The 15,879-nt window shown below is 36.8% G+C and overlaps 1 protein-coding gene across 1 annotated transcript in view; it reads right to left on the bottom strand.

Moving 5' to 3' along the window:
- Positions 1-216: 216 nt before the first annotated feature.
- Positions 217-15,879, bottom strand: part of GPR174 (G protein-coupled receptor 174) — a 32,632-nt gene continuing 16,969 nt past the window's right edge. Inside the window, exon 3 of the mRNA XM_054250908.2 lies at positions 217-4,720. Coding sequence (XP_054106883.1) covers positions 3,174-4,175 — 1,002 coding nt within the window. The 5' untranslated portion in view covers positions 4,176-4,720 and the 3' untranslated portion in view covers positions 217-3,173. The remainder of the gene's footprint in view (positions 4,721-15,879) is intronic.

The following is a 15,879-nucleotide window of genomic DNA, read 5'->3' as shown; positions in this document are numbered from 1 at the left end:
CCAAGGCGGCTTGGTCTGTTGTTCCTAGGGCAGATGGCTTCTCTTTGTGGAATTACCAGTTAATAGAATTGGCTGATTAACTGAGTGACAATGAAAAGATATAAACCATTTGCATAATAATAACAACAATAATAGTGACAATATTATCACACAGAAATCACTACAACTTCAAAATTTTTCTTATTGGAATAATTATGTATGGATTTGGGAATCAAAATTCAACAACTTTATATATAGGAAATGTGGCATTATTTATCTTGAAGTATACATAAGTATGGTTAAGGGTGTTTACTTCTTGCACCACAATTTCATGGAACCTAGAGAGTGATAAATGAGAAGTCTGGAGAAAAGATTCTCCATAAAATGAGAAGCTCAGAGAGGAGGCTGCTGTCTGGATAGTAGCTGCAACAGTACTCCTAAATTAGGAAGCTACTAATTTAGACTTCCACTGAGAATCGGGCCCAAAGTAGGAAAGGAGAGAGGCAAAATGAAAAGAAGACTAGCAGACATCTGAGGAACTGATAGCCATGTTCATGGATACATTTCTTAATTTCTTAAAAGTTAACATTTTCATTATGGTAAGCAAAGTAGTTGTTTGCTTACTATGTGCAATATGAAAGGCAGTGTTGTGGGACCCACTTTCTTCAAAATATCTTTCCCTCCGTCTGTCTGCTTCAATATGTATTAGCCTTCCATTGAAAGTCACCACTTTGGTTTAATGCCTAGTCTTAAGGCCTGGAATTCAGATATTCCTGGGTAAATTAATATTAACCTAACATTAGCTATTAGCACCATGGTGTGAATGAATTGATCAGGTTGCTGTCTGGGAGAGCAAGGGAATAACGCAGAAGACAAAATTTATCCATGGGGTGGTGGTGAATAAAGTAAATCAGAGCACTGAATGCAAACTTAGATGGGCCGACCTGGGGCAAAAGTGTGCCCTTATCTAAGCAGCATAAGAACACTTAATACTTGTCCTTTTTTGGAATGGTGTAAATGGGCTGCCTAAGAAATGGGCCCTACCCTCAACCATTCTTTTAAGAAGGTCAATCGTCTCCTGAAAATATTTCCCTTCCTCTTTAAAAAAAAAAATGTAGTCAAAGTGAAAGCAATATGTTAATAAAATCAAATCATCCTCCAAAATGACCTTAAGAAGCGTAATTCATGCTAATCTAGAAAATAGTAAGCACACATAGTACAGATAAGACTCTCACATTACAAGTACCCACGGTTATTTCAAAATTCCACAAAATTATTACTTGCAATCCCATTACCACATTAAATTCTAGTCAAACAAAAGACACTTTAAAGCAAAGAGACAAGACACAGTTATAATAACCCTTTTTAAAATACAATTTAACACCTATTGAAAACATATTTAACACATCAAAACATATACCTTACAATGAATAGTTAGGAGACACATAGATACACTATTGCTAGCAGCACAAAGTCAGTTTTCTAATAGGGCATTATCTTAATAACAACGTATGTGTAAAATCAATACTTGTCCAAGGAAAACTTTAGAAAACTTTCCATCAGTCTTACATGTTAGAATTCATGTTTATGTCACCAGTGTTCCCCCTAATGTATTAGTATCATAACTGTATGCCTAAAACAACCCCTTTTCTCTAAATATGATAAAGTCTTTGATAGGGTTCCACATTCCTTCTGTGAGACATAGAAGGTATCTTTATTATATAGCACACAAATTTTAAGTAGAACTTTCTTAAAGTTAGAGCTTTTTGCTAAAACATGTTTCAAAATATTCTAATACTTACAACCTAAGGTTTAATTATGAGTAATATCCTGGGTCTGTTTCCCACACAGTAGTACCAAACAGGAAGCAGGCAAGTCATTGGCCATTGGTTGCCCAAGTCTGACCAAATTAATCTTCTATACATTTTTCATATGGTGAAATAATTGCCTTTCCCAGCTGCTAAGGGATAGGATTTGGAGGCTTTAGAATGGTATGGCTCTGGCAAAGCTAGACCAAAGCAATCAACGTGGATTTTAAGGTCCATGTGACTGACTATAATATGTGTGCAATGATGAGTCACAGAGACTTACTCTGCCTTGTGTAGATGACTTGGCAGTCTAAGCTAAGTGTCCTTACCTTAGAGTAGGAGATACAATGTGATGAGAATTTTAAAAGAATTACTCAGCTTCGTTTCATCTTTTCACTCTGGCCTAAGTTTAGTGATTTGTTAGTGCACTACTTCTTCCATAGGCTCAGAAAGTGCAGGAACCTGTCAACATTAACTGAATGTCACTCTAGAAGCATGATAAAAACTTCCTCTACTAGGCAGGTCCATACATCTACAGAAGTGTTCTTTAGAAAAATTATAAAGGAGCTAGAACAGTGACTGTCACCTTTCTGTTTTCTGCTTTCTCCAAGGCCTAGAGGCCATTTGAGTCACCTTGAATGGACTTTGACAAACTACCTTCCCCAGGTAGATCTTTTACAGTCACAGAGGGTTATGATATGTAAATATGTGTATTGTTCTTAGTTTAAATATAACAGAGGCCTGAGTTTGGATTTTCATTCTATGAACAGGTGTAACAAATGATGTTTCATGTTGACACAGAAATGAAGAAAATAGTTATTTTGGTCTTCAAACGTTGAAGTGTAATCACACTTGAGAGATAAAAATATTATGTTTATAACATTTTCTTTAAACAGGGTAATATATCATCTGTCCTACTAAAATATGACCAAACATATGAAAATGGCATGTATACTGTGATTGTTAATATAAAAAACACCTACATTTCCTCTGCATATAAGTACTCAGTATCTGTTGAAACAAAACTAAATGCTTATGGTAGCTCCAAGCTAATATTTTTTTGTGTGTCTAAGGTTTATAGGTAGAACTACTGACTACAGTTAAGAGCATATGTGTTTAGGATGTCACAGAAATTTAATATTTTAAGATTTACAAACTTGATGAAAAATTACTGCATGCACATGTCAACATCAATAATGGTGGCTCATAATGTTCCAGATAGGTCCTGCTTTGAAGATGTGGATTCCCCATAGCAGTAAGATAGAGAACTGAAAAGCTGTGTTTTTTTTTCATGTGTGAGTTCTTCCCTGTGGCTTGGGTATTGCGGATATGTTCTGATGTATTTGCATGTCAGGTCACATTCGGTTTGTTTTTTCTTTCTTTTTTTTAGCATAATTCAGTTGTCACAATAGAATTTGTATGGTTACTCACAAAGGATTTTGCATGGAGTTGGATACTGTCATGCAAATCTTGTCTTGAAAGCCGTCTTCGGAACTCATTAGTGGAAAAGTAGTATATGACTGGGTCAAGACAGGAATTCAGACTAGCAAGACACAATGCCACAGAATGAAATATTACAATCACCCTTCTGGCTAGGCAGCTTTTAATTTCATTGGACTTCACCAGGAAATCTAAAGGAAAACTAAAATGATAAGGTGCAAAGCAAATTAAGAATACCCCTGCACAGGTTAGAATCATCTTCAAGGCTTTCTGCTTCTCTCCAAGATCTTGGGCCATGGGATATTTATCTTGCAGTGATAAAACAGTCTTCCAGGTACAATATAGGACAATCAGGAGCGGAGTTATAAACCCAGTCAGCTCACCAATGGTCATGATAGCAATGGACTGGGCTAGGTTGACATTTCTGGTAGGAAGATCCACAAAGCATTTGGTCCTATTGCCAGGGGTGTCATCACTGGTTCTGAGGAGGGGGAAGAGTATACAGGCAAGGCAGATGATCAGCCAGCCAGCAATGCTGATGTACAGGTCATATTTCTGTTTGCAGTCATGGAAGCGAAACGGATACATGAGAAACCAAAATCGTCGCACACTGATGCAGACCAAGAAGTAGATGCTTGCATACATGTTGACATACTTCAGGTAGAAACAGAACATGCAGAGACCAGGCCCAAATGGCCAGTCATGATTCAAGTAGTAAAAGATCCTCAGTGGCAAGGAAAGAACTTGTAGTAGGTCAGCAATGGCTAAGTTTATCATAAATATCACAGCTCGTTTAGTTTCTTTCATATAACCATAGAATACCCACAAGGCCAATATATTCCCTATAAGACCTGGCACAAGAATGACAGTGTATGTCACTGCATAAATAAAGTACCGAAAATCTGTATTATCTCCATCTGTCCCGGTACACGTGTAATTAGCAGGCATGATTCTCCCTAGAGAAACTATCTTTGCCTAATGGTGGTTCAAAATCTAAATTCACAATCAACTGCTGCTCCTTCTAAATGATTGATTGCCAGAGGGTTGAAGATACAAAGTATAAAATAACCTTCCTTCTTTTACCACATCTGTCTGAGTCTCTACATATGATTTGGGGAGTTTTCAAAGAACTATCTGCATATTTGCTTTGGATTTGTCTATAGTAACTATATGGAACTCTAGTGTACAAGCACAGACGACAAGCTGCTACAATTTCCCATCTTGTATATTATAAGGTTCCCTCGGACATCATGAGAGCTGATTCTCTCCCATTTGGATCAAGAATGTTTCATATAGCAGTACCTCAAATTCCTATATGTTGATAGCCTTCTTTTACTGGTGTCTGGCAGGCCGTTTCTCTTTTTTGGCTCACATAGAAGAAATGTTTGCTTTAGTGCACAATGAGTCTGCCACTCCTCAGGGATGACAGATCAGCTTTCTGGGACTTTTTCAGCTATATGTCAAAAGCTAAAAAGTAGGAAACAAAGGCAGACCTGCAAGCAAAAGAAAATAAGTCAATTATTTCCTGGCTCAGCTTTGAAAAAGAAAAGAAACCTATATGCAGAAAAATATTCTAGTTTGAATGAAAAATTCTTATGTAAGGGAAGGGTATATGCTGCAATTTCTACAAGGCACTTTATAATCACAGAAAAACATAGCTTGAAAGAACATGAGAAGTAATCTAGCCCCTTGTTACTCAAAATCCATGAATGAACCACACTTGGGAGCTTGTTACAAATTCAAAATCTCAGGCATCACCCTGGACCTGATGCATCAAGATCTATGTTTTAAAAATGAACTCAGATGATTCTTCTGCATATTTTTTTTTATTTTTTTATTTTTATTTATTTATTTTTATTTTTTAGGGAAAAAGAGAAAAAGAAGGGGAAAAAAAGAAAAAGAGGGAAAAAGGAATATTACTTCATTCCTAAAATGGGTTTCAATAATGGCCGATCAATATTTTGAGTGTTTAAAGTGGTTAATGCATATTTTATGTGTTTAAAATGGAGACCTCTGTTGTGTTTATTTGTTCTGGTTCTGAGTTCAAGTCCTGGATATCTTATCAATTTGTTGTCTCGTTGAATCTAAATCTCATTATGTGTCTTATGTATCTGGGTGTTAAGATCTCTTATTGTTGTATTAATCCTTTTACCCTTGCATCCTTGTAGCTTTGAAATCTATTTTATTAAGTGTGAGAATTGCAACTCCTGCTTTTTATTTATTTATTTTTGCTCTCCATTTGGTTGGTGAGCTTTTTTTCCATCCCCTTGTTTTGAGTCTTTGTATATCTTTAGATATATCGTTAGATTTTGTGGATAATGAATATTTTGTGTGTTTAAAATGGAGAGCCCTATTGAGTTTATTTGTTCTGGATCTTAGTTCCAGTCCCGGATATCGTTATCAATTTTCTGTCTCGTTGAATCTAAATCTCATTATGGGTCTTATGTATCTGGGTGTTAAGATCTCTTATTATTACATTAATCCTTTTATCCTTGTATCCTTGTAGCTTTGAAATCTATTTTGTCAAATGTGAAAATTGCAACTCCTGCTTATTTATTTATTTTTGCTCTCCATTTGGTTGGTACGTTTTTTTTTTTCCAACCCTTTATTTTGAGTCTATGTATATCTTTGGATATACCGTTAGATTTTGTCTGTATCTTTTGATTGGGAGGTTTGGTCGATTTAAATTTAGGGTTGCTGCCGTTTGATATTAACTGGCTATTTTGTCCTTTCATTGATAAAAATTCTTCTTTATGTTAATGCTCTTTACTTTTTGGTGTATTTTTAGAAAGGGTCATACTGGTTGTTCCTTTCTGTGTATAGTGCTTCTTTTAGAAGTTCTTGTAAAGCAGGCCTGGTGGTAATAAAATCTCTGAGTACTTGCTTGTTCCTAAAAAATTTTATTTTTCCTTCAAATGTAAAGCTTAAATTGGCAGGATATGAAATTCTGGGCTGAAAGTTCTGTTGATTAAGTATATTGAATATTGGCCCCCACTCTCTTCTAGCTTCTAGGGTTTCTGTTGAGAGATCTGCTGTAAGCCTAATAGGCTTACCTTTATGGGTAACTTGATCTTTCTCTCTGGCTGCCCTTAATATTTTCTCCTTCGTTTCGATCTTGGTGAATCTGACGATTATGTGCCTTGGGGTTGGTCTTCTTGAGGAATATCTTTGTGGTGTTCTCTGTATTGCCTGGGGTTGAATAGTGTCCTGCTTTGCTAAATTAGGAAAATTTTCCTGGATAATGTCCTGGAGAGTATTTTCCAGCTTGAATTCATTCTCTCCGTCACATTCAGGTACACCAATCAAGCATATATTAGGTCTTTTCACATAGTCCCATATTGCTTGGAGACTTTGCTCATTCCTTTTTATCCTTTTTTCTCTATTCTTGTCTTGTTGTGTTGTTTCATTAAGTTGATCTTCGACCTCTGATACCCTTTCTTCTGCTTGATCCATTCGGCTGTTTAAGCTTGTACATGTTTCACTAAGTTCTCGTGTTGTATTTTTCAACTCCATAAGTTCATTTGTATTCCTCTCTATATTGTCTATTCTTTTCAACATTTCATCTAATCTTTTTTCCAAGTTCTTAGTTTCTTTACATTGGGTTAGAACAAGTTCCTTTAACTCCCAGAAGTTTCTTATCATCCACCTTTTAAAGCCTACTTCAGATAATGGAACACAGTCCTTTTCCATCAGGGCTTGTTCTGTTACTGATGAGTCCTTTTCCATCAGGGCTTGTTCCGTTACTGATGAGTCCTTTTCCATCAGGGCTTGTTCTGCTGCTGATGAGTCCTTTTCCATCAGGGCTTGTTCTGTTGCTGATGGGTTCTGATTTTGAGTATACTTGGCCTTCTTAGGCTGTTTTTTTCCCTTCATTGTAGATGAACCGCCTTTCTAATTAGTTTTCTGAGTCGACGTCCGACTTATTGATTCCCAGTGTTGGGATCCGAGCAACCCACTGTGGCAGCCTAAATAGCAGTGGTAAGACTGATGGTGCTCTTCTGCCCGGGAATCTCTGGTCTGGCTTCCCTCTTGAGTCCGCAACAAGCGGCTCTGACTTCCCGGAGCTCCAAACTCCGGTCAGTAGGGGAAGCAGTCCCGTTGGCTCTGCATGAAGAGCTGCTGCGCCGAGACGCCGGCAAAACCACTGCGGCGGCCACAAGAGTCGTGCTGGCGACCCGTGGGGCTCCTCCACTGGGAATCGGCTGATCGGTGAGTGACGAAAATTCGTCTAAAAGTGTGGCGTCGTCTCGTTCTCTGGGCTTTCACTGGGAGCTACAATCCTGAGCTGTTAGTGGTCGGCCATCTTGGATCGATCGATTCTTCTGCATATTAACATTTGAGAGGCTCTGATTTGGACTACTGCTTTACTAACTTTACTGACTGTCAGAATCATCTGGGGAAGGTTAAAGAATAAAATAAAAGCTTCTGGGTGTTTCCTCCAGAGATTTTGATTCATTACTTGTGGGGTACAGTATGCAATTTGTATCTTTTCAAAGCTCTCCATTTGGTTTTGATATAGCAAGCCCGGCATTTGTCCTTGAACCAATATTTGAGGGCCACTGATTTGATCCAAATCATTTCTATGTATCTAAAAATAAGCAACAACCAGATTATCTTTAAATAATCCCATTTACACGAGTCATTTGGTCACCTCTTAATTATCTGAGAAAAGAGACTGTAGCAACAGAGCAGGGAATCAAAATCCATAGAAAGTTGACTCAGCTGGGTCTATGACCTTTGTTCTGAGGTAAATAAATTTTAGCTTAAGGACCTGGATAGTTGCCTCAAGGCTGCTGCAATCTAGGAGGACTTAACTAACTTTAAAGATGTGTGTGGGAAGAACAAAAATGAAATGGGAATTATGAAACATCCTGCTTTGAATGATCAAATCCATGTGGTTTGAAGTGTGCTTCATGGAGCCCCTGAACACATTATTATTATTATTTTACCTCAATTTCATGATAAATAAAACAGCATGTTTTATTCAAAGTTACGATGTTTACTTTACTTAATAGCCTTGATGAGTGATATGCATTATGCCTTTGGATTGAAGAAATTAATACTTGAGATTTCTCAGATAAGGAAGATGTAGAAAGATGGTGTTGTAAAACACAGTGAAGCACAACTGTAAACAATATCACTTTCTTTGAGATTGTCCTTTCACAAGAAAGAATCCATATTTTAACAGGGAATAAAACAGATTCCAATTTTAAGTGAGATACTTATTAGAAGGACATGCCAGACTCCTTAGGCAGATTTTTTTTTTTTTGCTTCAGTACACTATACTTCCTCAATTGTATTTACATTCTTGTACAAGGAAAAAGGAAGAGAGAAAGGGAATTGATTGCCTGAATTCAGCATGCTAATGTTTTAGCCATATATAAGTGAAAAACTATTTCATATGGAGTTATTATGGGAAATTATTATTTTTTATTTATTAATATGTATATGTTCATTCAATTCTGAAGCTTTACTGAGTTTTACTTATGTTTCAAGAGTATTTTCCAGCAACATTAGGTCTCTGGTTGCTTGTCCAGGTGAAGTCTGATTCAAATGAATATTAGAAATAGCTTTTTGTGTCATTTTGCTGAGACATACTATACACAAGCTGCTTTTATCTATGAAGATATTAGTTGATAGCACCTTAAAACTCCCCCACGAAAATATGCATCTGAGTTCTAATTAAATAAAGTGAATGATCAAAAATACTAGATTATCAGATTACTTAATTCCTTTTTTTGGTGTTGTTCTTAAGAGACAGAGTCTTGCTCTGTCTCCTAGGCTGGAGTGCAGTAACATGATCCTAACTCACTACAGCCTTTAACTGTTGGGCTTAAGCAATCCTCTCACCTCAGCCTCCCAAGTAGCTGAGATGACAGGCACACACTACTGTGTGAGCTAATTAAAAAAAAAATTGTAGAGATGGGAGTCTTGCTTTGTTGCCCAAAATGCTCTCCAACTCCTGGCTTTAAAAGATCCTTCTGCCTCAGCATACCAAAGTTTTGGTATTGTGCCCAGCTTAAATTGCCTATTTCTAATGGTGGTCTTTGAGACATACTAGAAACCATACCATCACAGGTAATAAGCTACCACTTGCTAAAATTTCAACTTTATATTAGTATTTCAGTTAGGTGCACACGTTAGTAAGCCCAGAAAAAGCAGAGCTCATGTTGCAATGACTGCAAATGATGTCAAACTGAAAAGCTGTGTACATGTATATCAGAGGCAATTGTACCATTATGACACATGTGTAATCACCTGTTCTGGATAGAAGAGAACAGAACAATTTCTTTCTGATTCTGATCAGCACTCCAAATCTCAGGGCTTTGTTTTTATTTTTGAAAAATTTTAAAGTAATAAAATGCTTTGAAAAATATTGACCTGGTTAATTCTCCTAGGAAATTCACCAGTTTTGCCCTACTGAGTATTCTATCACTTTAAAAAAATAATTTTAAAAAGAGGTGCTCGTGGATGTCACTTCCAATGAGCCTCCAAATTTATCTTAGCTTCAACATCTTCTATGAGTTCCCTCATATATCAATTTCACAAAGAGAGGAAACACATATGTGCAGACAGACAATGCAGTTATTGTGAACATTGCCTTTCTGCCAGGAAGTTATTTTACTTAGCTAAGTCTAAACTTCTCTACTGAGATCTGAAAGCCATTTCCTCTTCATCAGACTGTGTTCTGTCTCTGCTCTGAGAAGTATTCTTTTAATTACTTGGAGACTGCAAAAAGTTGTCACTCAGCCTCACATCACCAGTCACGTTGCCTTTTCTCAGATATCTTAATTTGCGATCATTTTATATTCTGGAGAATAAGGCAGACCAATTGTTATTGAAGACCCCACAGGCTATTCAACCTGTACTGAAATTAACAAGACTTTTAGCTACTATTTGCTTCCCTGCCCCTACCATCCATTTGAAGAAAAAAAGACTATTTTTACACTGCTTTTACCTTTTAGGATCTATTTGTATTCTTCTCCTTTTACTTAGTCTGGGTTTCTCAAAATTTGGTACCTTGGCTAACTGGAGTGCTTATTAAAAATGCATGTTTCTAGATGGACACCTGAATCTTATTTGTCAGAGTGGAGTCAAAAGATCGACATTTTAATAAGCTTCGCAGATAACCAAATCGGAGAGCCTTAAAATATGAAAATCTTAAGTGAGTGATAAATTAAAGGGCAATACCAAAACCAATTCAGTCCTTTTGTTAAGCTGCATAACCAAACTGAAGTTTCTGTAGGAATTCACTGTGTTTTCCTATCTTCATTGCCTGTGTTTTTGACTTTATGTCTGCTTATATTGTTCTGTCCAATCTTTACCTGTTGAAATCCTGCCTGTCCTCCAAGGCCTTATCTTAAAATGCTGCTTTCTTCATGAGGCTTTTTTATTTCTTGCCTAGTTGTGATCATACCTACCTGTGAATTCCCAAAGCAGTTTATTTGTTTCAGAAATATGTTTCTTTCTTATTCATTCCACAAAATTATGAGCAACTTGCCAGCAAAGACAGTGTTTTTTTTTTTAATTTTTTATTGCATTTTAGGTTTTGGGTTACATGAGCAGAGCATGCAAGACAGTTGCGTAGGTACACACATGGCAGTGTGTTTTGCTTCCTTTCTCCCCTTCACCCACATTTGGCATTTCTCCCCAGGCTATCCCTCCCCACTTCCCCCTGCCGCTGGCCCTCCCCTTTTCCCCCCAATAGACCCCAGTGTTTAGTACTCCCCTCCCTGTGTCCATGTGTTCTCATTTTTCATCACCCGCCTATGAGTGAGAATATGCGGTGTTTCATTTTCTGTTCTTGTGTCAGTTTGCTGAGGATGATGTTCTCCAGATTCATCCATGTCCCTACAAACGACACAAACTCATCATTTCTGATTGCTGCATAATATTCCATGGTGTATATGTGCCACATTTTTCCAATCCAGTCTATTATCAATGGGCATTTGGGTTGATTCCAGGTCTTTGCTATTGTAAACAGTGCTGCAATGAACATTCGTGTTTTAATGACCATTATAATCTTCCATCTCCAAAGTACACAGTTACTTTGCATGTAGAAGAAACTCAATTAGATGCAATTAAGTTTAGGTCTAAGTTTAGATTAAAATCAGACCCTAATGTAATGAGAGTATCCCTTTAGGCCAGGCACGGGGGTTCACGCCTGTAATCCCAGCACTTTGAGAGGCCAAGGTGGGCAAGTCACGAGGTCAGGAGATCGAGCCCATCCTGGCCAACATGGAGAAATCCCATCTCTACTAAAAATACAAAAATTAGCTAGGTGTGGTGGCAAGTGCCTGTAATCCCAGCTACTCCGGAGGCTGAGGCAGGAGAATCACTTAAACCCAGGAGGCAGAGGTTGCAGTGGGCTGAGATCACACCACTGCACTCCAGCCTGGTGACAGAGCAAGACTCTGTCTCAAAAGAAAAAAAAAGATCCTTTTAAGTCTATAAATACTATTAACTTTTGCAATTTGTATACAGCTCCATTTTGTTGGCTACTGTTTAACTTGTAATTCATAGTAGTTCTCAAGCCTTGTTTATCTATACATGGTTAAAAGACTAGTGAAAATATTAAATGACTTTGGATGGATACTATACAACACTGAGCAGACAGTTTAGGATTACATGTAGTCAAAGTTCTAGGTGTGTGTACTCCAACTCTTAAAAGACAAGTCACAATTTTACAAAGTTCCATTTCACACATTAAATTTCAAATATTTCCACTTAGTAGAAGTGATGAGAAGATCACAAGTTAGTATCTTACAGTGAGAAAGCTTTATGTTTCCTGTTCTCAATGCTGACAGGGCTGTGGGGATTTTCCTCAGCTTTTCTGAATGTTCACCTTGTGCTTGGGAGAAAACATGAACATTTGGACAAGGAACAAGATTTTTAGAGGAAAGTTATGGGCTTCCAAGCTTACATAAAATAAACTGAAGTCCAAGATAATTGGATCCTTCTGGCCCTTTTCACTTTTTTGCAGTCCTCCTCTGGCAGTGTCCTCCTTGAGAGTGTGCCCTATCCACTACTCCACACGATTAATAGCCTGTGAAAGGGGAGGAGTAAACCAATCTTATGGGGTCTGGTAGAGAGAAAGACCAAGTGTGGAATGGAAAATAAAACCAGTTTTCAAAGCCTCACTCCAGGTTATGCCAGAATTTTTGGTATAGGTGGCTGCCCTATATGGCGTGATTTTAAGGGCCCAAAAATCCTTGTTTTAAGAAGAAGGAAGGAAAATATTCTTTCCCACTTGGCTTGGGCCCAATTTCCTTTTTCTTGAGGTTAAGACTTTTGCCCTATAGAGTTTAGGCTGCAAATGCCAGACTCCCACCTTTAAAGATGGAGCCCGGAAACTTAAACCTGGCAAGCTTTCCCTGGAAATGTCAGTAATTTACACAAACTCAGAATTTCTGGAGCATGTATAATAGATCCCAGAATTTTGCATCCTTGGCCTTTAAACTCAGTTATTATATCAGATTTTCCTTCTTCCTTTTTTTTCTTTTTTTTTTGGTCTTAGTGCTTAGTTTTATTCCTCTACGGTTACTTGTGCTTTGCTTATATTTGGGAGCCATTTTCTTCACAATACATTGTCCAAAATGTATAGCATTTTTATTTTAAAGAACAACAAAAATGCAGAAGCATCTCAGCAGACATTAGGGTTTTCAGTAACATTAGAAAGAATCATAATGAAAAATGATTTAAAATGCAAAAATGTAAATATTAAAATACAAGGGACAAAAATCAATTTTTTGCCTTTCAGTAGCTACTCTCAAAAATGCACATGGAGCTTTCAGTAATTACACAAAAAATGCCCATAGAACATTTTATGTCTCAATAACTACACAATTAATTTACTATATGGGTATCTCCTTCTTATATTTTAAATGACAGACCTAGATTCTGTCCTTAGATTAAGTTCTGAGGGAGGTATGGGTGAGAGGTGCAAAACATTGAACACTATTATTCCAGATGATTGAACATAAGTCTCCCCTAGTGGCACAGTTTTACCTTTTGCTAGACTTTTATTAATTTTCTGGATCTTGGTAGACTGTTTCCTTTGTTACTCCTACTAAACGGGATTCTAGTTCACTATTTCTCAATTTTCTACCACTTTTCCTATGCTTTTAGAGTGGATATCATCAATTAGGCAAGACTTCAGAAGAATTTAATTTATCCCTCTATTCAGAAAATAAGCCTCAGTAGTCACTGAACAGTGACAACATGCAAATAACCAGTATGATGGTCCTATATTTCTCCTTACAGTGGCATAACCCTCCTAATTAGTAGAAGCAAACCAAGCATTTTGGCAACGTGTGGCTCTCAGAAACATCCTTCGGGTTAGTGACACTGGAGTGACATTAAAAATAAAGATGGCTGGACTCTTTAAATAATCTTCTGCCAGTGATGACAACTCTGTGTCTGGCACAAGCCACTTGGCTTTGGTGGAAGAAGAGGATGACACATAAATTCTAATGCATCTCCTACATGATCTTTTTATTTTTTATTTTTTGTAAGCTTCTACATTTGAGAACAGAGCTATAATTGTAAAATGTTAGAGTGGTAGGTGGTACCCTGAAACTATCTCCCAAGGAAGGTAAAGGGGTATGGTTGGGGGGATTCCTAGATTAACCTTAAAGACTTGTGGCAAATCTATTGTACCCATGATCCAAGTACCCAGGTAATGACATATTCATTTGGAGCTCACTCTAAGTCTATAATAAGGATGCTCCAAGTATGAAATATCAAACATCAAATAAAAATGTAGGTCCTCATCAGAACTGTTGTTACATTTTTCTCAGATGGCATCATATATATTGATTGAAAGGAAGTGGTGAAAATTTAGTGGGACCGTATCATATGGCTCCCTCTCTTCTTCTCAGAGTAATCTTTTAGGTACTAGATTCACAAAGACCCACCCATTTTGCTCTCCAGTATCACATGTATAAATTGTCCTGAAGGATAGCAGACTTCATCCAAGTCTTGCGTGAGATCATATAAGGCCTGAAATCATATGAGAGCTTAATGCATGAATAATATTTGAATGGAATGTTACATATTTGTGTTCACTGTATAATATTCTGTTACTAAATAATTTTCAGTAATTTACATTATTTGCAATATTTGGTTCACTTTTGGTGACTCCTTATTTCATAGGGTAAAAAGTAATACAATTTGATATTGGAGTCTAATGAAGGAAAACTGGCAGGTCAATGTGGTCTGCTTTTGTTTTTTGACTTTAAAAACAGAAATATATTATCCCTTCTTTTCTTGTAGTCTACAGTTTGAGGTACAAGCATCTAAGAAACTGAGAAAAATTCCTGCTTCTCAATCTTTTCCAGATGTTCCTGCAGAAAGAATATGGGCTTCTGTTCTGGGTTAACTCACATCACACAGTGTTGTCTCCTACCTAAAATTAATAGACAAGTAAGTATCCGGCTGACAAAAGTAAACTTTCTGTATCTTTCAGCATAATATCAGTAATACTCAGCAGTATTTCAGAAAGTAAGAACAAATTCATGTTTTATCCATGTTTTTAAAATTTTGACATGAGCAATTACGCTACTTCCTTTTTGAATATGTTAAATAGCAAGACTTTCTTATTTTAGACTGACATATTTCCACAGTTGCCTTTATCAGATAAAGGCAACTTAATCTCATTAAATTGCGTAAAACTGTTCAAGTGTCCACACTGCAATGGCCTACAAAGCCTAACATTCTAAGCCTTGTTCTGCCTTCCAGCCTGATTTACGATTATACCCTTTCAAATGCCCTAAGCTTCCACCATGCCACACTGCTCTAGCATACAACATGTTACTTGGATGTCCCTGTCTTTGACTTAAACTTGAATATTCTTATTTTCCAGGCTCCCAGCCTCACTTTCTCACCTTGATGGGTGGGAAATTTCCTAACAGGAAATTTTTTTGATTATCTAATTTTCTCCCATTAATCTTTCTTGAATCATTCACATTGGAATTGGCTCTTCTTCCTTTAAATTCCCATAGCATGCTGCATGTACCTGTACCATAGTCTGATATGGTTCAACCTGTCTAATGATAGATTGTTGTCTACACAAACACTAGATTGTAATCTCTTTGAGGGTAGGGACACTGTCCTATTAATTTGTGCATTCCTCACAATAGTTAGAATAGACCTTTACTAAATGTCCATTAGTAGATCTTTAAGAAACACATCTTAAACAGATACTATAACTTCCTTGTATGTTTACAGAACCATTATTTTACATTGTCCAATTCTATATAACTTTTGCAGTATAGCATTTGAAGACCATTCAAGTTATAAAATCTAAAGGCATATTTAGTAATTTTTAGCTAATGTTTTATTTATTGTCATTGGCTACAGAAAAACATTTGAAAATTCCAAAGCCACTTTTTAAAATCTTTTGTTTTAACTGGTAATTACATGCAGATTTTTTTTCTATATACGCTGTCTCTCTTCTCCCCTCAAGCCTATCTGCCGGAAAATTTGTTCTTCCTTATTGGTCACCTGCCAATAGATAAAAATAAGTGCTTTGAACACTGTTCCACTTAACTGATTAGGATTTCCTACATGGTTTCTCCCAAATAATCACAATGTGCTCACTTATGTGTTTGTGAAACAAACCAACATAAGTTTAGTAAAAAGCAAAATAAAC

This window comes from Callithrix jacchus, chromosome X, assembly GCF_049354715.1.
Source record: "Callithrix jacchus isolate 240 chromosome X, calJac240_pri, whole genome shotgun sequence".
Classification (NCBI taxonomy): domain Eukaryota; kingdom Metazoa; phylum Chordata; class Mammalia; order Primates; family Cebidae; genus Callithrix; species Callithrix jacchus.
The sequence above is the reverse complement of the archived record's forward strand: the minus strand, read 5'-3'. Positions and strand labels throughout refer to the sequence as shown.